The sequence below is a fragment of the Peromyscus californicus genome, unplaced genomic scaffold, assembly GCF_007827085.1.
Source record: "Peromyscus californicus insignis strain IS unplaced genomic scaffold, ASM782708v3 Scaffold_3__1_contigs__length_106647218, whole genome shotgun sequence".
Lineage (NCBI taxonomy): Eukaryota > Metazoa > Chordata > Mammalia > Rodentia > Cricetidae > Peromyscus > Peromyscus californicus.
The window spans coordinates 6774390-6792705 of record NW_026294551.1 but is presented as its reverse complement, the minus strand read 5'-3'; the positions used below and the strand labels follow the sequence as shown (position 1 = coordinate 6792705).

At 45.2% G+C, this 18316-nt stretch overlaps 1 protein-coding gene across 1 annotated transcript in view; it reads right to left on the bottom strand.

Moving 5' to 3' along the window:
- Grb2 (growth factor receptor bound protein 2) overlaps positions 1–18316 on the bottom strand; it is a 71436-nt gene that overhangs the window by 44835 nt on the left and 8285 nt on the right. Inside the window, exon 2 of the mRNA XM_052756323.1 lies at positions 17078–17282. Coding sequence (XP_052612283.1) covers positions 17078–17155 — 78 coding nt within the window. The 5' untranslated portion in view covers positions 17156–17282. The remainder of the gene's footprint in view (positions 1–17077; positions 17283–18316) is intronic.

The following is an 18316-nucleotide window of genomic DNA, read 5'->3' as shown; positions in this document are numbered from 1 at the left end:
TGTGACTGTCACTCACGATGTCCTGACTCTGACCAAGACAGAATGCATCCCACCTGTCCTTTCTTGATTCCAGTATCTTGTTTCTTCGTTTGGACACATTCCAGGTTGACCACAGCTGTTTGGCCCCCCAGACCATGCAGTGCTAGCCATATTAGTAAGAGGTCAGAGAGCGTCCCTGCGGCGACACAACCCACAGTTCAACAGCTGTCTGTTAAGCTCAGCATTCTGGCAAGGCTTGAGAAACACTGGGGGAAAACCTTCCCCTAAACCTTCCCCATCTCACTTAAAGCAGCAAAGTCAACAACAGAGAATATACGACAAAAAGATTCCTCTCCCACCACGCCATCTCCAAAGCGGCTCTTTCCTAGAGCCAAGGCTGCATCAATCCCACAAATCAGCAGGATCTCAAACAATCCCTGTGAATTGTTTACGTGTGTTTACACATGTAATGGGGGGGGGTGTTGCTAAATTTCAGAATTCATCATATACTGGTATTTTCTCATCTATGCTGGACTACAACTAAAATAAAATGTTACCACTCTTTTGGATCAATATCCAAAACTAAAAACTGATAAAAATTGAGATTATTAAGTAACAACTTAAAAAAAAAAATCAAGAGGCTAGACATATGTACTGCTCTTGTAGAGGACTCAAGTTCTGTTCCCAGCATCCATGTTGGATGGCTCACAACCCTGTAATACCAGCTCCAGGGAGATCTAATGGCTCCAGTCTCGGAGGGCATCAGCTCTCACACAGCCATGCAGAGGCACTTAATTAAAAAATAAATCTTAAAAAGGAAAAAAAAAAAAAGTGTTGGGCGGTGGTGGTGCACGCCTTTAATCCCAGCACTGGGGAGGCAGAGGCAGGTGAATCTCTGTGAGTTCGAGCCCAGCCTGGTCTACAGAATGAGTTCCAGGACAGGCTCCAAAAGCTACACAGAGAAACCTGTCTCGAGAAAAAAAAATGGGGAGGGGGGCCTTCATTAATTTTTTTTTGCCTTTATTTGTATTTTATGTGTATGGGTGTTTTACCTGTAGGTATGTCTGTGCACACGAACGCAGTGACCACAGAGGCCAGAAGACTGGATCACATAAGACACTAGGTGTCATGTAACCCAGGTTGGCCTATAATTGCTGTATAGTCAGAGATGACCTTGAACTCCTGATCCTCCTGCCTCCACCTATCAGTACTGGGATTATAGGTATGTATCACTGACCTGGCTAGTAATACAGTAGAGTATACTTATATTTTATAGAAATTTAAGAGGAAAAATAGCTAAGAAGCTAACAAAGGTGTTAACAAAAAAGAAAAGAAAAAGAAATAAAAAAGGAGGGACAACAAATTACAGTGGCCCGTGTACACTCCGGAGGCTACTGCTATGCCAAAACCTGACAAGGCTCCCAGACACCGAAGTTGCTCATGAGGGAGAGAGATGTGGTGGCAAGAGGCATGCCTTTACTGGGGCAGTGGCGAGGCAGCTGAAGGGAAAGAAGAGATCCCAAAGCCATCGGAGCTTGGGTGAATTCCAGGCTGTGTGGAACGTCTACGCTTCTAACACATAGGACACTTTAGCAGTTTGAAAAGGTTGTACAGGCAAAAAAAGCAATATGGCTGCAGACCAGAGATGTGAGTCACTTGGTGTCCAAGGAAACTAGGTGACTAATTGCAAACTGAGCAAATGCTGTGTACTGCTGGACCCACCGTTTCTGAATTTCTGGTAAAGGTGTTACCCGGAAGCACCATAGAGCTTTCCTGGTTGAGAATACAAAACTACGAAATATGGATGCACATTAACCCAACTCTAAGAGACTCTAGAGTAAAGTTAAAGCTAGGCCTTGCTTTTGTGAGGCAGTTCTAGAATGAAAATCCAGTAATTATGGTTTTGGTGAATTCAAAGAAATGCTGCTTCTGCTCTCTGGACGAGCCTCAGATGCTGCTGTCTGCACATTCAGCTCAAGACCACATCACACAGGCCGTGGTACGGCCACCTCAAGACCACATAATACAGGCCGTGGAACAGCCACCTGAATGAGAAGAGGCACCACTTCCAGGCCACCCCGAGAAGGGACACTCTGATCTCGCCACTTTATTTAGCAATAAAGGACTCGGTGACGGCAGGTTTGCAGGTTGGCCTCTCAACAGGCCACAGGTAGAGGGAGGCAGTGCTGTGACAGGAGGGCTTGGAAAAGCCAAGGTCCAAAGGAAAGGAGGAGTGCAGACAAGAATGAGATCCTAAGAAAGGAAACTGCACCCAGATTCTCCACCCAGTCCACAGCAGCACTTCCAAAGTCTACAAGAACCACCAACAGTGCATGTGAAAAGATGGTTCCCAGACCTCAGTGGAACCCCAGAGGTGCCCTGCAGCAAACCAGTGCAAGTGGTGAGCTGCAGCAGGCCTACGGGAACACCGCTGCATGGCTGCAGACACCTGTGTCTGCAGTGTTCATTACCACCGCCACTAGCCACCCAGCTATCAAGAACTGGAAATGCGGTCAGTGTGAGTAAAGAACTCATTTTTATTTTATGTGTATGAGTGTTTTGCCGAATATATGTCTGTGTACCACGTACATGCCTGGTGCCAGGAAGCCAGAAGAGGGAGTCTAACCCTCTAGAACTGGAATTACAGACTGTTGTGGGTCTCTTTGTGGGTGCTGGGAACGGAACCCAGATCCTCTGCAAAAACCAGCAAGCACTAGTAAGCTCTGAGTCTCCTCCATCCCCTGTTTATAGTTTGAAACACTCACTGTTTCCTAAGCCAGCCATCTACTCAATGTAGCCCAGGCCCTCTGACCTTTTTTTTTTTTTTTTTTTTTTTGGTTTTTCGAGACAGGGTTTCTCTGTGTAGCTTTGCGCCTTTCCTGGAACTCGCTTTGGAGACCAGGCTGGCCTCGAACTCACAGAGATCCGCCTGCCTCTGCCTCCCGAGTGCTGGGATTAAAGGCGTGCGCCACCACCGCCCGGCCCCCTCTGACCTTTTAATAATCCTGCCCCAGCTTCCCAAGCAGCTGACTTACAGGCCTGTGCCACGACAGGCCCAGCTGATAATAAAACACACAGCATTTAAAGTCTGTATGCTCAGCTGTACAGCTAAGCCTAGGGAGGCACAACTTAACAGTGTGGCACTTTAAAATGAAAAAACCACATTGAACTAAAGCCGGGCATGGTAGTGGATGCCTTTAATTTAATCCCAGTCCTTGGGAGGCAGACGTAGGCAGATCTCTGTGAGTTCGAGGCCAGCCTGATCTACAAAGAGAGTTCTCTGTAGCTAGGCTACAGAGAAATCCTGTCAGGGGAGAGGGTCTTGCCCCACCCCCCAAAAAAAAGAAAGAAGAGGAAAGCAAAGCAAGATAAAGGGCATCTGGGCTTCTGCTCAGCTGGTGAAGAGTGTGCTATGCAGAAGGACCTGAGTTCAGAACCCCACGCCATGTAGAAGAGAGGTGTGGCTGTGCATGTCTGTAGCCCCAGCTAGGGAGAGAGGGCAAAGACAGGCAGGCAGATCTTAGGGGCTAGCTAGCCAGTCCAGTCAACATAGTAAGCTCCAGGTTCTATGAGAGACCCTGAATCAAAAAATAAAGCGGAGAGTAATAAAGGAAGGCACACCTGATGTTGACCTCTGGTTTCTAATCACCCTACACCATACCCCCCCCATACACACACCATACCATATCACCCCCACACCACACATACCACACCACCCTATACTACCCCCCACATACCATACTACCCCCTCACCCCCCCATAAACACACCACCATACACACACAATACCATATCACCCACACACCCACACCACACCCCCCTACATCATACCATACCACCTCCCACACACCATACCACACCCCAAACACACCATACCATACCACCACACCCCACACCATACCACCCCCCCCCCCACAGCTCACCCCCCCACACACAGAGAAAACTAGGGAAAGCTGAGAGAGGTGTGCATCAATACTGGTCATTAGCTCTGTCAAATGGGCTATACTAACCTGAGGTTAGTAACAGGAAACTTGGTGTAAGGTATACAGAGACACACTGTGCTATCTCTGCAACTGACTTTATAAAAACCAAATGTTTGAAGATCAAGTGTCTCCTTAAAAATCTACGTTCAAGCCGGGTGTGGTGGCGCACGCCTTTAATCCCAGCACTCGGGAGGCAGAGCCAGGCGGATCTCTGTGAGTTCGAGGCCAGCCTGGACTACCAAGTGAGTCCCAGGAAAGGCGCAAAGCTACACAGAGAAACCCTGTCTCGAAAAACCAAAAAAAAAAAAAAAAAAAATCTACGTTCAGGGCTGGCTGTAATGATGCAACAGCAGGGAGGCAGAGCAGGCAGATCTCTGTAAACTCAAGGCCAGACAGGACTACACAGTGAGAGTTTGCCTCAATGAGTCTATGTTCGGGGACTGGCAAGATGGCTCGATGGGCAAAAAGCTCTCACTGTGCAAGCCTGGCCACCTGAGTTTGAGCCCTGGACCTGACAGTGGAAAAAATGAATTGACCAGAAGGTGTCCTCTGGCGCCCGCGCACACGCGCACACACACACACACACACACACACACACACAAATTAGATAAAATTTAATTTTAAAACTGTTCACCCAGGCGTGGTGGATCCCAGAACTCATGAGGCAAAAGACCTCCATTTTGAGTTCCAGGAGAGCCAGAACCACACAGAGACACCCTGTCTCAAAGCAAACAATCTATGTTCAAAGTTTGTGGGAACAGATCAGTGATAGAACATGCTCTTAGCATATGGCAAGACTGGATACTGTCCTTAGACTTCCTTCTCGGCGCTCACTGATGATGCTCTACCAGCTACACTCCTGTGGAGGGAAATTGTGTGGAGGCCCAAATTACTCAGGGTCAGAGCATTTGAGCTTGCTTTGCTCAGCAGGGCTGCATAAGGGGATGACTTGACAACGGGCGTGTTTACCAGGTGTCTGGAAGGGTCTACACTTGGCTGTGTGGTGTGCTTTGATCTAGCAAGGGGGAGGTCTTTTGCCCCACCCCTTGGCATTGTTATAAAAAGCCCTTTTGAAGAGGCAGAAGGGGCCGTTGGGTATTGTCCCAGGTCCTCCCGAAGTTATCCTGTGTTTCTGTCTTTCTCCTCTTTGCTATCTTTCTACCTAATATTTTCTTATCCCTCTCTTCTCCTCACAGGAACCCTGGAAAAGGTGGGAGCTGGCCTCCCACAGACCTGGGGCTGGTAAGCAGTTCAGTCCTTCTCATCAGCCATGGCCTTGGGGGATTCCATGCTTCTATATTTGATAAATAGCATGAACTTAGCAAACATGTTTAGGTTTCATGAATAAAAATTTGGGCTTTTTAATTAACTCTGAACAACTGTCCCCTGGCAACGTTGAGGGTGGAAACCAGGGCCTCCCATCTGCTAGGCAAGCATTCCATCCTTGACTCACACTCACAATCCCATCTTCATTTCCACTATCTTGATGTTTTTAACTGACAACTAACATCCAGCCAGGAGCAGCAGAGGCTCACACACTCAGGAAGCTGCAGCAGGGGGTATTGTGACTTGAGGAGTGAGTGAGACCTCATTCAGAGAAAACACAAGAGGTGGGGAAGCGGAGACAGAAATGGATGGAGAAACGGGGTTCTTGTATAAACTCTCTGGTCTATTAGGACGTTCTGGAGATGAAGGAAATAAAAGGCTTACTTACCCTTTTGTATTTCTGAAGCCACTAAAACATCTGTGAAGTTCAGTCTATTAGTATTTGTTTTTTTAGCAGACATAACTTAGGTTAAGAAAAAACCACGAAGAGTGTGAAAGGGCCCAAAGAAGTTTGGGCTATTTTTGTTTTGTTTGTTGGCTTGTTTTGAGACAAGGTCTCACTATGTAGCCCTGGCTGACCTAGAACTCACTATGTAGACCAGGCTGGCTCCAAACTCACAAAAATCTGCCTCCCAAGTGCTGGGATTAAAGGTACATGCCACTGCCGCCTGGCCCCAGGATGTTTTTAACACAAAGAAAGTTCTGGGTTTTTTTTTTGTTTGTTTTTTTTTTTTAATCAGAGCTGAGGACAGAACCCAGGGCCTTGCGCTTGCTCTACCACTGAGCTAAATCCCAACCCCTGAAAGCTCTGGTTTTTAAAAGCAGTCCCAAGGCTGGAGATACAGTTCATTGGTAAAATGAGCACTTAGCATTTCCCAGGTCGGGCAAGGACTGGGCTTCAAGCCCCAGTGACACATAAATAAGGAAATAAACAGCGGCCCCACTTAAGCAGTATATTCCATATTTTCTTTTCTAAAGATTTTTATTTGTGTGAAAGCGTGTTATTGGGAGGGTGGGACATGTGTACACCATAAAGTGCATGTTACAGGTCACAAGACCTTTCGGAATTGGTTCTGTCTTCCCAGAGTGGGCTCTAGGATTGAACCTAGGCTGTCCTGTTTGCACAGCAAGGGCTTCTGCACACTGAGGCACCTCTCCAGCCGTCGTCTATATTTTCTATACAGAAAACTGTTCCATAAAGTATATCTGGAAAGAGATAGAGGCATGAAATCTGAAGGCACTGAACTGAAGTACTTCACAGAAACTGAATGTCATAATAAGTTCAAGGCTCTTGGGTATGCCACGCTGCTATCAATGGCTCACATCTACTTTCAAAACTGCCAAATACATTTCTCAAAGACAATTCCAAGTTGAAGTGTTCTAGGACGGCTCCAGTTAACGCTTCAGAGCTTTGCTAAATTTAGAAGTTAAGTCCTTAGTAAGTCACGGACAGCTACACAGCCAAAATGCGGTCATGAGAGCTTTGAAATTAACTCAGAAATCTGTCCAATGTCTTACAATGTCTGTTCCATTCAAAACATCCAATGTCTATCTTCAGCAAGCTCTTACAACAGGGCATTAAGTATTATTTAGACCTTGAAACCTGGTCTTTGTATCAACCTTAGTTAGCATTAAACACAGCACCCATTTAAGTACTTAGGAAATAGTGATTTCTTTAAAGCCTTTTTAGAAAAACATTATTTAGTGTGTATGCATGCCACAGAGCATGGGCCATCTTGGCATGTAGAGGTCAGAGGACATCTTGTAAGGACAGAAACTCAGGTGGTCATGTTTGGCAACTAGTGCCTTTACCCACTAAGCCACCTCACCAGTCCTATAATCTACTGGTATTTGTAGATACAATTTATCAAGGTAGGTAATTTTAAGAAGTCATCAACTCGGGAGGCAGAGGCAAGTGGATCTCTGAGTTTGAGGCCAGCCTGGTCTACAGAGTGAGTTTCAAGACAGCCAGGACTGTTACAGAGAAACTCTGTCTTGAAAAACAAACAAAACCAAAAAAGGGATAGGGGAGCTATGACACCTCGGGGTCAAGAGTGGGCACTGCAGGAGACCTCGGGGTCAAGAGTGGGCACTGCAGGAGACCTCGGGGTCAAGAGTGGGCACTGCAGGAGACCTGTGTGTAGTTCCCAGCACCACAGCCCAGCTATCTGACACCCTCTTCTGGACTCCGGAGGTACCTGCACTCACCCATACATGTAACATAATCAAAAACAAATTTTTGGTTTTTTTGCTTTGTTTCTCTATGTAGCTCTGGCTGTCCTGGAACTCAGCTCTGTAGACCAGAATGGCCTTGAACTCAGAGATCCACCTGCTTCTGTCTCCTGAGTGCTGGGATTAAAGGTGTGTGCCACCACCGCCCACAAAAATATTTTTTTTTAAAGGAGAAAATGAAAACAAACCAATGTGCAATGCAGCCAGACATATTGTTGCATGCCTGTGATCCCAACGCTGGAGGATCAGAAGTTCAGGGCTATCCTCAGCTACACAACCAAAGTTAAATAACAACAGAAGACAATGTATCTACCAGTCATATCGGCATGCATTTAATACCCAGACACTAGGGGGTCGGGAGGAGTGCAGGTCAGAGACTGAGTTCACGTATCTACTATGCATTTTAAATCACCAAGTACAAAGTGGGCATGGTGCAGCATGGGTGGAATTCCAGTACTCAGAAGGCCAAGAGGAAAGTTGTAAATTCAAGGCCAGCCTGGACTACATAGTGAGACCCTCTCTCTAACAAACAGCACACACAATGTTTTTCCATTTTTTTTCTAGATATTTGTTAGGAAATCTGTCTAGAAGAGATTCACTAACTACAAAATACAGTCAGCATTGGTGGTGCACACCTTTAGTCCAGGCAGAGGCAGATCTCTGAGTTAGAGCCAGGCTAGCCTGCATGGTGAGTTCAGGCCAGCCAAGTATATATAGCAAAAACCCTACCTCAAAAACAAACTACAAAGCCGGGCAGCAGTGGCGCACACCTTTAATCCCAGCACTTGGGAAGCAGAGCCAGGGGCGGATTTCTGTGAGTTCGAGGCCAGCCTGGTCTACAGAGCGAATTCCAGGACAGATACCAAAACTACACAGAGAAACCCTGTCTTGAAAAACAAAAACCAAAAACTACAATGTATCTAGAAATACATGTAAAATTTCTCTAGTGTTACAATTACTTATTTGCTTCATGACAGAGCTAGAAAGGCAAAAATCACCTTAAAGGCACAAAATAAAACGTGCCTCAGAAAAACACCAAACATTTCAGATATCAAAGTTGCTTAAGCACTTCACAAATCTGGTTATCACAGTCCCATAAAACACTGTCAAACTCTGAAATAATGTCCTATTGTTATCGGGGACTGAGAATGAAGCAAACAGATGTACTGTTAGATCTATTCTGGCTGAGAATTTGGGGCCATTCTCAGTAACTGTCTTAAAGCAAGTGACATCAGTCCAGAGTCAGACAGCAGGACAACACAGTACCCAAGGTACCCCTGAGACTAAGAACTAAATTATTAATAGAAACAATCAAAAAAACCCAGCAACAGGGAACTAGGAAAGTCAATTAAAGAACTTTACCTTGATATATTATGTAACCACTAAAAAAAATTAGTAAAATATAGGAAATAGCAGCACATTGAAATTGTTTTGTTTTTCCTCCAGTGTTGGAGAGGAACCACAGGACTTTGTGCATGTCATGCACGCACGCACTATGCCAGTGAGCTACATGTTCAGCTACATCCACCTATACACGTACCCACCTGCATGCATGCATGTGCACACATGCACTGCCAAGCTAGGTGCACAGGTGGAGGTCAGAGGACAACCCTTAGGAGTCAATCCTCTCCTCCACTACGTGAGTCCCAGGAATGGAACTCAGCTCACCAGGGTTGGCAGCAAGTGTCTTTACCCACAGAGTCATTTCAACAGCCTGTATTGCATAATGACAAAGCTTGAGTATTTCTGAAACAGTACTAAAAGGCGTTTATATAGCGGTCGGAGTTTCCTAGTTCTTTCTAATAACTAAAATAAGTTTAAGTGGGATGGCATGGTGGTTCATGCTTCTAATCCCAGCACTTGGGAGGCAGAGGTAGGCAGATCTGCGTTCAAGGCCAGCCTGGTCTACAGAGAGTTCCAGGACAGCAAGGGCTACATAGTGAGACCCTGTCTCAAACCAAAACTAAAACCAAATAAATACCCTGAGTTCTGGGACAGGGTTTAGCAAACCAGAATTTGAGGTAACAGTAGACACACACTTACCAGGTTAGTGGATAGAGGCGTATGACTTTAGGAGTTCCCCGACACTGTTTGTGCTCTTGAATCTACTAGTAAAATTAAGAACAGCTAGCCAATTACAGTCTATGTATGCAAGTCACTGCTTTAAACACACTAGCATGTTAGCTCTTTTAAACTTTATGGTGGCCCTAGGAAGGCAGGTATTATTAGTCCCATTTTACAGATGGGAGGACCAAATGCAAAATTGTTAAGCCAACTGTCCAAGATCACAACTGGCTAGTAGAAGAGCTAAGATTCAGAGTCTAGACTGGAATCTAACTCTTTTTTCTGTTTTGTTTTTTGAGACAGGGTTTCTCTATGCAGCCTTGGTTGTCCTGGAACTTGCTCTGTAGAGCAGGCTACGGAGTCTAACTCCTTACAATACACTCTAACTGTCTCTCATTCCACATCCAGTACATGGTAAAATCAAAGAGTACCTGCAAAGTGGAGCAAGATTTTCCTCAGTCATTTGGGTTTTGTTTTGTTTTTGTAAGGCCTCAAAGTTTTGATATTAAACACTGACTATGGTGCACTTTAGCCTAAAAGATTTAAAACCAGGGGCTGGAGAGATGGCTCAGCAGTTAGGAGCACAGACCGATTCTGCCTTATGACCGGAGTTTGGTTTCCAGTACCCACGTTGGGTGGCTCACAGCTCCAGGGGCTGTTTCTGAGCCTACTTACACATCCATATGATGGAGCTAACGGTGTCAGCCCTTTACGGGGTTAATGGTATCAGTTCTTTAGTGCCACAGAACACTGGAAAAATTCTTAAGGTCCAAACATCCAGTCAGAGTTCCTTAAATGGTGTCTGCTCAACCTACTGCCAAAGAGGCAGAATGTGACGCCCCAAGGGAACAGTGCATGTCCTCAGTCAGTTCTTCCCCAGAAGAGGGAAGTGGGTCTCTATCCCAGCTCCTCAAGAAGCATAGGAACCGAAAGTTCATTCTCAGCATCCATTTGGAAACTCTGCGTTCAGCTGACAAAGTGACTATAAATCTATTTGCCTTGAGAGAACTCATATGACAAACTGTCATTTTAAAAATCAAGCTAAGGCCGGATGGTGGTGGAGCATGCCTTTAATCCCAGTACTCATGAGGCAGAGGCAGGAGGATCTCTGAGTTCCAGGCCAGTCTGGTCTACAGAGCAAGTTCCAGAACAGCCAGGGATACACAGAGAAACCTTGTCTCAATAAACTAAAACCAACCAACCAAACAAAACTCCAGAGACTCTACCTCACCGCAGTCAGAATGATGTCCTTGTCTGGCCTCCTCAAGTGCAGCACACATGTGGTGCAAAGAGATACACTCAGGTAAAACACTCATATATAGAAAATAAAAATAAATTTAAAAATCTAAAAAAGAAAGAGTAACAATAAATGCTGAATATTTGAACAAAAGAGAATCCTTTATACACTTCTTGATGAGAATGTAAACTACTCCAGTCACTATGAAAATCAGTATGGCCATTCCGTAAAAACTAAAGATAAAGCCGATGAGATGGCTCAGCAGGTCAAGGCTCTTGTCACCAAGCTTGATGACCCAAGTTCAATCCCTAGGATTCACATGATGGAAGGAGCAAACCAATAGCAACAAACTCTTCTGACTTAAACACGCATGCTGTGACATGTTCACAACACACCCCAAACATAATTAATAGAATTAAAAAAAAAAAAATAAAACACCCTGAGGAAGAAGAGAACTGACTTAACAAAGTTGTTTTATGGCCTTCTCATGCACACGGCAACACACTCATATACACATCATACAAACATACACACTATGACACACTCATATACACATCATACAAACATACACACCGTGACACACTCATATACACATCATACATACACTGTGACACACATATACACATACAAACATACACACTGTGACACACTCACATACATATCATACATACACACTGTGACACACTCACATACACATCATACAAACATACACACTGTGACACATACACACATCATACATACAGTGACACACTCACATACACATCGTACATACACTGTAACACATTCACACACATCATACAAACATACACACTGTGACACACTCATACACACATACAAACATACTCTGACACACATATACATCATACAAACATACACACTGTGACACACTCATATACACATCATACAAACACTGTGACACACTCATATACACATACAAACATACACACTATGACACTCATATACACATCATACAAACATACACACTGTGACACACTCATATACACATCATACAAACATACACACTGTGACACACTCATATAAATGCAAATGTAAAATTTGCATTTTACATCTCATTACAGTTTACAGTCTCATCAAGAAGTACAATGCGGACTGGAGAGATGGCTCAGAGGTTAAGAGCACTGACTGCTCTTCCAGAGATCCTGAGTTCAATTCCCAGCAACCACATGGTGGCTCGCAACCATCTGTAATAAGGTCTGGTGCCCTCTTCTGGCCTGCAGTCATACATGCTGTATACATAATAAATAAATAAATCTTAAAAAAAAAAAAAAAAAAAAAAAAAAAAAAAAAAAAAAAAAAAAAAAAAAAGAAGTACAATGCATCGTACAAATGCAAAATTAATCTAAAATAAAGAGACCACATGACCTGCTGGGCAGTGGTGGCCCACACCTTTAGTCCCAGCACTCAAGAGGCAGAGGCAGGCGGATCTCTGTGAGTTTGAGGGTCAGCCTGGTCTACAGAATGAGTTCCAGGACAGGCACAAAAGCTACACAGAGGAACCCTGTCTAAAAAATAAACAAATAATATAAAAAATAAATCAAGTTACCCCAATTCCTCTAGTATTTCCTTATGACTCCAAGTCAAATGTCAGAGGCCTCTGGATCGGTGTTCACCCCAGCCCCAGTCACAACAGCGAGGAAGTCAGGGAACCAACAGGGATGTCCAACAACAGAATTAAGAAAATGCACTTTACATTTATAAAATGGATCTTTTTTTTGTTTTGTTTTCAGCCATAAAGATGTTAATGTCATGCTAGGTGGTGACGGCGCACACTTTTAATCCCAGCATTTGGGAGGCAGAGGCAGGACGGATCTCTGAGTTGAGATCAGCCTGGTCTACAGCGTGAGTTCCAGGACAGCCAGGACTGTTACAAAGAGAACCCCTGTCTGGGGGGGGGGGGGGGGGGGGGGGGGATAGAAAACAATACTTAAACACAACGTTCCAGTGTAGTGAACGACATTACCCATAGGTAATCATAAATGCGTCTCTCAGTATACCAATACTAGATTTTAAAACAGCCTTACTTTCAATTTCTTTACACGTTTTATTCAAATACCTGAAATGAGACTTCTATACTGAAATATAGGCCTTGCAGCTGTGAAGAAACCAGCCAAGCAGATGGAGCTGTGCTCACCAGTGGGCAGTCCTCCTGTACCACACAGGAGATGCAGACACCATTAGATGCCAGGGAGAAAGCCATCACTTCCCCTTTAGCATCTCTCACAGCATCCTCCTCCATTCCTAACAGCCAACACCTACACCGGTACTTAGATCACACAATGACGACTAGAACATTCCAGGCTTAGGACTCTATACCTCCCCCAATACAAGCCAAGTTGGGGCTGGTGAGGCTGCTCAGTAGGTAAAATGCACTTAACCACCAAGCTTGTTGACCCGAGGTCGATCACCAGGACCCACACAGCGGAAGGAGAAAAAGGACTGACCTCCACAAGCATGCTGTGGCACAAGTGCCCATCCCCACACAATAAATAAGTAAATAAATGTAAAAATTAAAATATAGGCATGGCGGTGGTGGGGCACGCCTTTGATTCCAGCACTCGGCAGGCAGAGGCAGTTGGTCTCAGAGTTCGAGGCCAGCTTGGTCTACAGAGTGAGATCCAGGACAGCAAGGACTAAATAGAGAAACCCAGTTTTGAAAAACCAAAACAAACAAACAAAAACACCAAAAAAACCCAACACCTTAAAAATCTAAGTTAAGGAGTTTTAAAAGGGCCTTTCCTCTTCTAAAACCCTGGAACTTAACACTGTCTTGGGCTGCTTAGTACAGTGATGTGTTTTTCTTTCAGAGCTGTTGAAGACAGAAAGTGTAGCTTAGGTTTCTTCCCCAACAGTCAAGGCAAGGAACAGAGTCTGGTTCAAGGCGTGCTCAGTAAACATGACACTGAACTAGGCCAAGAAACAGACAGACAGACAGATGCTCAAAGGCAGGAAGTGAACCCAAGACCTACTTCTCAAGCGGTTCAGGGGGATAGTAAAGGTAGTGAACCAGAGGATACCTCAATGACTGGAGTGCTAGTCCCTTCCAGAACGGAAGCAAGCAAGCAAGCAAGCAAGCAGCTTTAATAGAATTCACAAAGGTCTATGGGCTTGAAATGGCCTCTGGATCCCCGTGCAGCAGAACCTGAGGATATACACAGACTCCATGGCAGTTTGGTACGACCAAGGCTACAGATACAAAGGGTTTCCGACTGCCTAGCAAGTACTATTCTACTGAGCTCCACCCCAGTCCCTTTCTCAGGGCCCACTGCAAGCCTCCACCACAACGATGTGGACTTAAGTGCAGTTCAACCATGCAAAGGCTTGAAGCTCGCAAGAAAAGCTTTTTAAGTCCCAGTACCTCTGCTCTCCAAGCAAAACACAAGCTTAGATAGGTAAGGACAAGTAACAAAAGCAGATGAATTTGACACCAGCATGGGTAACACAGGTATCATCTCAAAGTAGAACAAGCGAAGAAACAAAACAACAAGAAGAGGAAGAAAAGAAAAGGGATGAAATATCTCTGTTTCAATCAAATTTTAAGTGTTACGTGCCACTCCAGCCCCTTTTATGAGGCCAGAGCTATCAAATGATATCCAAGTGAGTGATGACGTGGGTTCACTCCCTGAAGGAAGAAAACTGCTTGTTTGTTTTACCAACAGCTCTTAACACAGAACATGTCCCTCCTCTTCATAAAGCTGTTTCAGAGCTATGAGACAAAGGGCAACCACTCTATCAACACACACATATTCATACTCCCTCTCACTCACTTTTTGGAGTAAAGCCACAAGATTACTAACAAACAGCTAATGGCCACTGTTCAAAAGCAATAATGGCATTATGACTTCATATCCCAGTTATCTACCAAATTGAAAAGAATCAAGTGTATGGCTTTCTCTCCCAAATAGAATGTGAAAGTAAGTGGGAACATTCTGATTCACCTTCCTTATCATAAAAATTCCCAGGAGGACACGAACAACTTGTCAAACATTTATGGTCTAGGTATAGGACAAACTTAAGAGCCAGTCATCAGGGAGTGGCAAGTGCAAGTCACTAGGTAAGTTAAAGGGAATTCCATGCACATCAAGACAACAGTGTCAGGCACGCTGCAGCTCACCTGCAATCTTAGGCTACATAGTGAGTTCTAAGCAAGTCTGGGCCAAAAAAAAAAAAAAAAAAAAGACTGTCTCCAAAATACCAAACCAAATAAAACAAATCAAAACCTGGTTCTTAAGGGTTTTGTTTAAGCTGCCAATGTTGAGTGTCTGAGTAACCAGCCTCCTTATAAGATAACACAAGTGGATTGTCTACTATACACAGTAACCACAGAGAAAATAATAACCTTTGTACCAATGGTAACAAGTCGTTTAGTAGCAGGAGTTCCCTCTCAGAGTTCTAGCACTCTAAGAAAGCAGCAAAGTGCTCTAAAGCCAGGGCTGCTTCTATCCATCTCTCAAATTCAGAAGCTCTCAAAGAGCTTTACGGCACAACAAAGGTTTTACTTTCGGAGTAGCCAGCCCTTCGGCACCACCTTAGGTGCAGTTCAACGACCATTTCTAACATAGCTCGGGGAACTTGAGAGCCAACCCTCCCCTGCCCTTTCAGTAACAGGTTCAGAGCCCAGCTCCTTAATGTGGAAAAGGTGTAACAGTTTCCTCTGAGATTGAAACATTCCATCCTCCAGGGAAGCTCTTTAAACAGGAAGGTAAACACCACAAAATAGCTGCAGGAAGTCCCTGAAACCGACCTAATTCACTAGGCTCTTCCCTGCCACAGTAAACAATAAAAGATGAGCATCTCCATCTCAGGAAGCTGTGCTGCAAGAAAGGGCTTGGGGGAAAAGGGCTCTAAGAAGACTGAGACCAGACTGGAGGAAGCAGAAACCAGCTGGGCTGCCTGCAAGAGGTTTAGATCAGTGTTGAGCGGCCTGCAGGCTGTCCAGTGTGCTCCAGGTTTCCCAGCTTTTGTGAACTGTGACAGGCTGGGGTGGGACTTGGTAACGCAGCTGTCTTTGAGTCATTTCTGTTCCTGTAAGTGACCCCTCACCCATATTCCTGTAAGTAATCCCAATAAAACTGACTGGCTCACCAAGTTGGACTTTGGTGGTGTCCATACTTTAGTTTGTTGTGGGCTCTGTATCTGGGCTGAGTAGACGTGTGTGGCATCTCCTCAGTAAAAGTTCTGTCACACAACACTCTCTCACTTTGAGCACTGAGGGCAAACATTAAACTATCAATAGGTTCACATAATGAGTCTATATAGTTCTTCCTATAAATCATGTTTTCACTTTCTTCCTCTATAAAATCAAAGCACATTACTCTGCTAGTACAAAAAAAAAAAAAAAAAAAAAAAAAAAAAAGTCTAGATTGTTGGGATTTGCCAGCTAAGGCTCTGAGGAAAGAATATCAAAACTTGAGACACAGGCAGAACTCAAAACATTAGGCTTCAGTTTTCCCCACTCAGAGTCCACACACTCTTAGACAACACTCACCCCGGTAAAGAAAAGTGATGCCCAAAAGAGCAAGTGCTCCCTCGGTCAGTTGGGTAAATCACCATGTGCCAGGTGGGGAGCCAATGCCCATGTCACAGCAGGGTCAATAAGCTGCCAACTGTGAAGTGGCTCACTTCTAATCTGTATCCATTTTTTATGCAATTAGATTTTAATCTGCAGCAATTGCTCAAGTTCCTCTAAAGAAAGCGGAATCTGCCTTGTCTAAGGGCAAATTAAACACTATTATGTAGAACTCCATTCTTTTTTTCAGAAACAAAAGGCAATGAACTCCTCAGCGAGTTTGTGCATATACGCTCACCCTCTCTCTCCCTAAGCAGCTTCTAATCTACTAGGATCCCATCACAAAATGCAGATTCTTTTGGCTATCACAGTAAGACTAGAGGAATGCTTTTACATAAATAATTCACGTTTAGGATTTTAAAAAATTCCTTGTTTTTTTTTCCCAAATAAATACAACTTCACAAGGTAAAGCCATCACTCATATCCCTTTTGACTCCCCTGTATCAATAAACAGACAGACATCACACAAAGGCAGTTAGGGAGCACACATCACACCAACTCTGTTGGCCACATTTAATGATCCACTCGGCATCTACTGCAAGCTATCCAATCAACCCTGGTGACAAATGTTCAAAGTGTGCACTGGGGGAAGAGCGAGCACAGCTTCTTTGTGTGTTACCAGGGGGAGGGAAGGCAGCCAAGCACGAGAGGCAACCACATCAGCACTTACCTTAAGGATGTCCCCCCTTTTGAAGCTCAGCTCATCGTCAGCAGTAGCTTTGAAGTCATATTTGGCGATGGCTTCCATTCTGAGCGCCGCTCAGTGCTCAGCAGCCTGAAGCAGGGGGGAAGGGAATCTTCCCTGCTGAAGAGCTCTGGGTTCAGCCTTTCCGATTCTGGGGCTATTCTTGCACACTGGGACACACAATGCCACCCTGAATCAGAAGAGCGATGATTAAGAGAAGTGGCCAGATCGAAGGCAGCCCCGCCCTGCCAATTGGCCTGCACTCCCAGCCCCCACGCCCCCTGGCTCCGCTGGGCTCAGCCCCCTCCTCCTCCCTTCCAGGCAACAGCTCTCCTTCTTCCTCTTTTCAGCCTCAGCCCCAGGCGACTGACAGGCCCAGCGGCCAATAGCGGCAGCTGCTTAAGCTATTCCAGAATACACTTCCTCTTCCTTCCCGCAGGGTGCAAGATCAGGAGCCGGCGTCAGTCTCAGCCTTTCCCATAACACCCCTTTCGCATCGCACACCCAGCACCCAAGGCAGTCCAGGCAAAGCAAGGCACTGGAGGTGGTCACACTGGCCTCCCCTCCCGTTCCTCCCCACCGGCCAGTGTCCTGAGAAGCAAGGCACTCCCCCTCCCCCTCAGAAGCCATGAAGGACTTGGGTCTTGAGCAGCTCTACTCTTTACTGAAACTAAACCTTGACCTGTTCTCAAGGGGGGTGAGAGCGATCCTAGAATGCTTTTTACCCACCCACAACGATGCAAGAAGCACCAGCATTGTCCATGCCCAACCTATCATTTGATCACTAGAGGACTCAGCTAAGCACTCTGCTGGGGAGGGGGAAATCTGCTCTTGCACAAAATACCCAGACTCTAGTCCTTGAAATACGTGATCCAGTTTTAACATTCAGGAATAGCCTCTACTGTGCTTCTGAACAGCACAAGAGTGGAGCTGAAGTTCTAATTTATACTTAAAAGCAGTCCCTTTCGGCAAATCTGAGCTATCAAGTTATATTGGGGCAGTTAAAGGAAACGTTTCACACCAGAGTTATGGCTAACCTGGAACTTCCTATTTATACACCAGGCTGGCCAAGAATTTGAGGTGATCCTCCTGGTTGGCCCCCCGAGTGCTGAGACTACACGTCCCCCACCTCAAGTATCTTCTCTAGGGACAGGATAAGTACAGGCTGGTGCCAGATGGTCAGACCCCAGCTTCATCCAGTTCCCTCAGCTGCCTTCCTCAGTC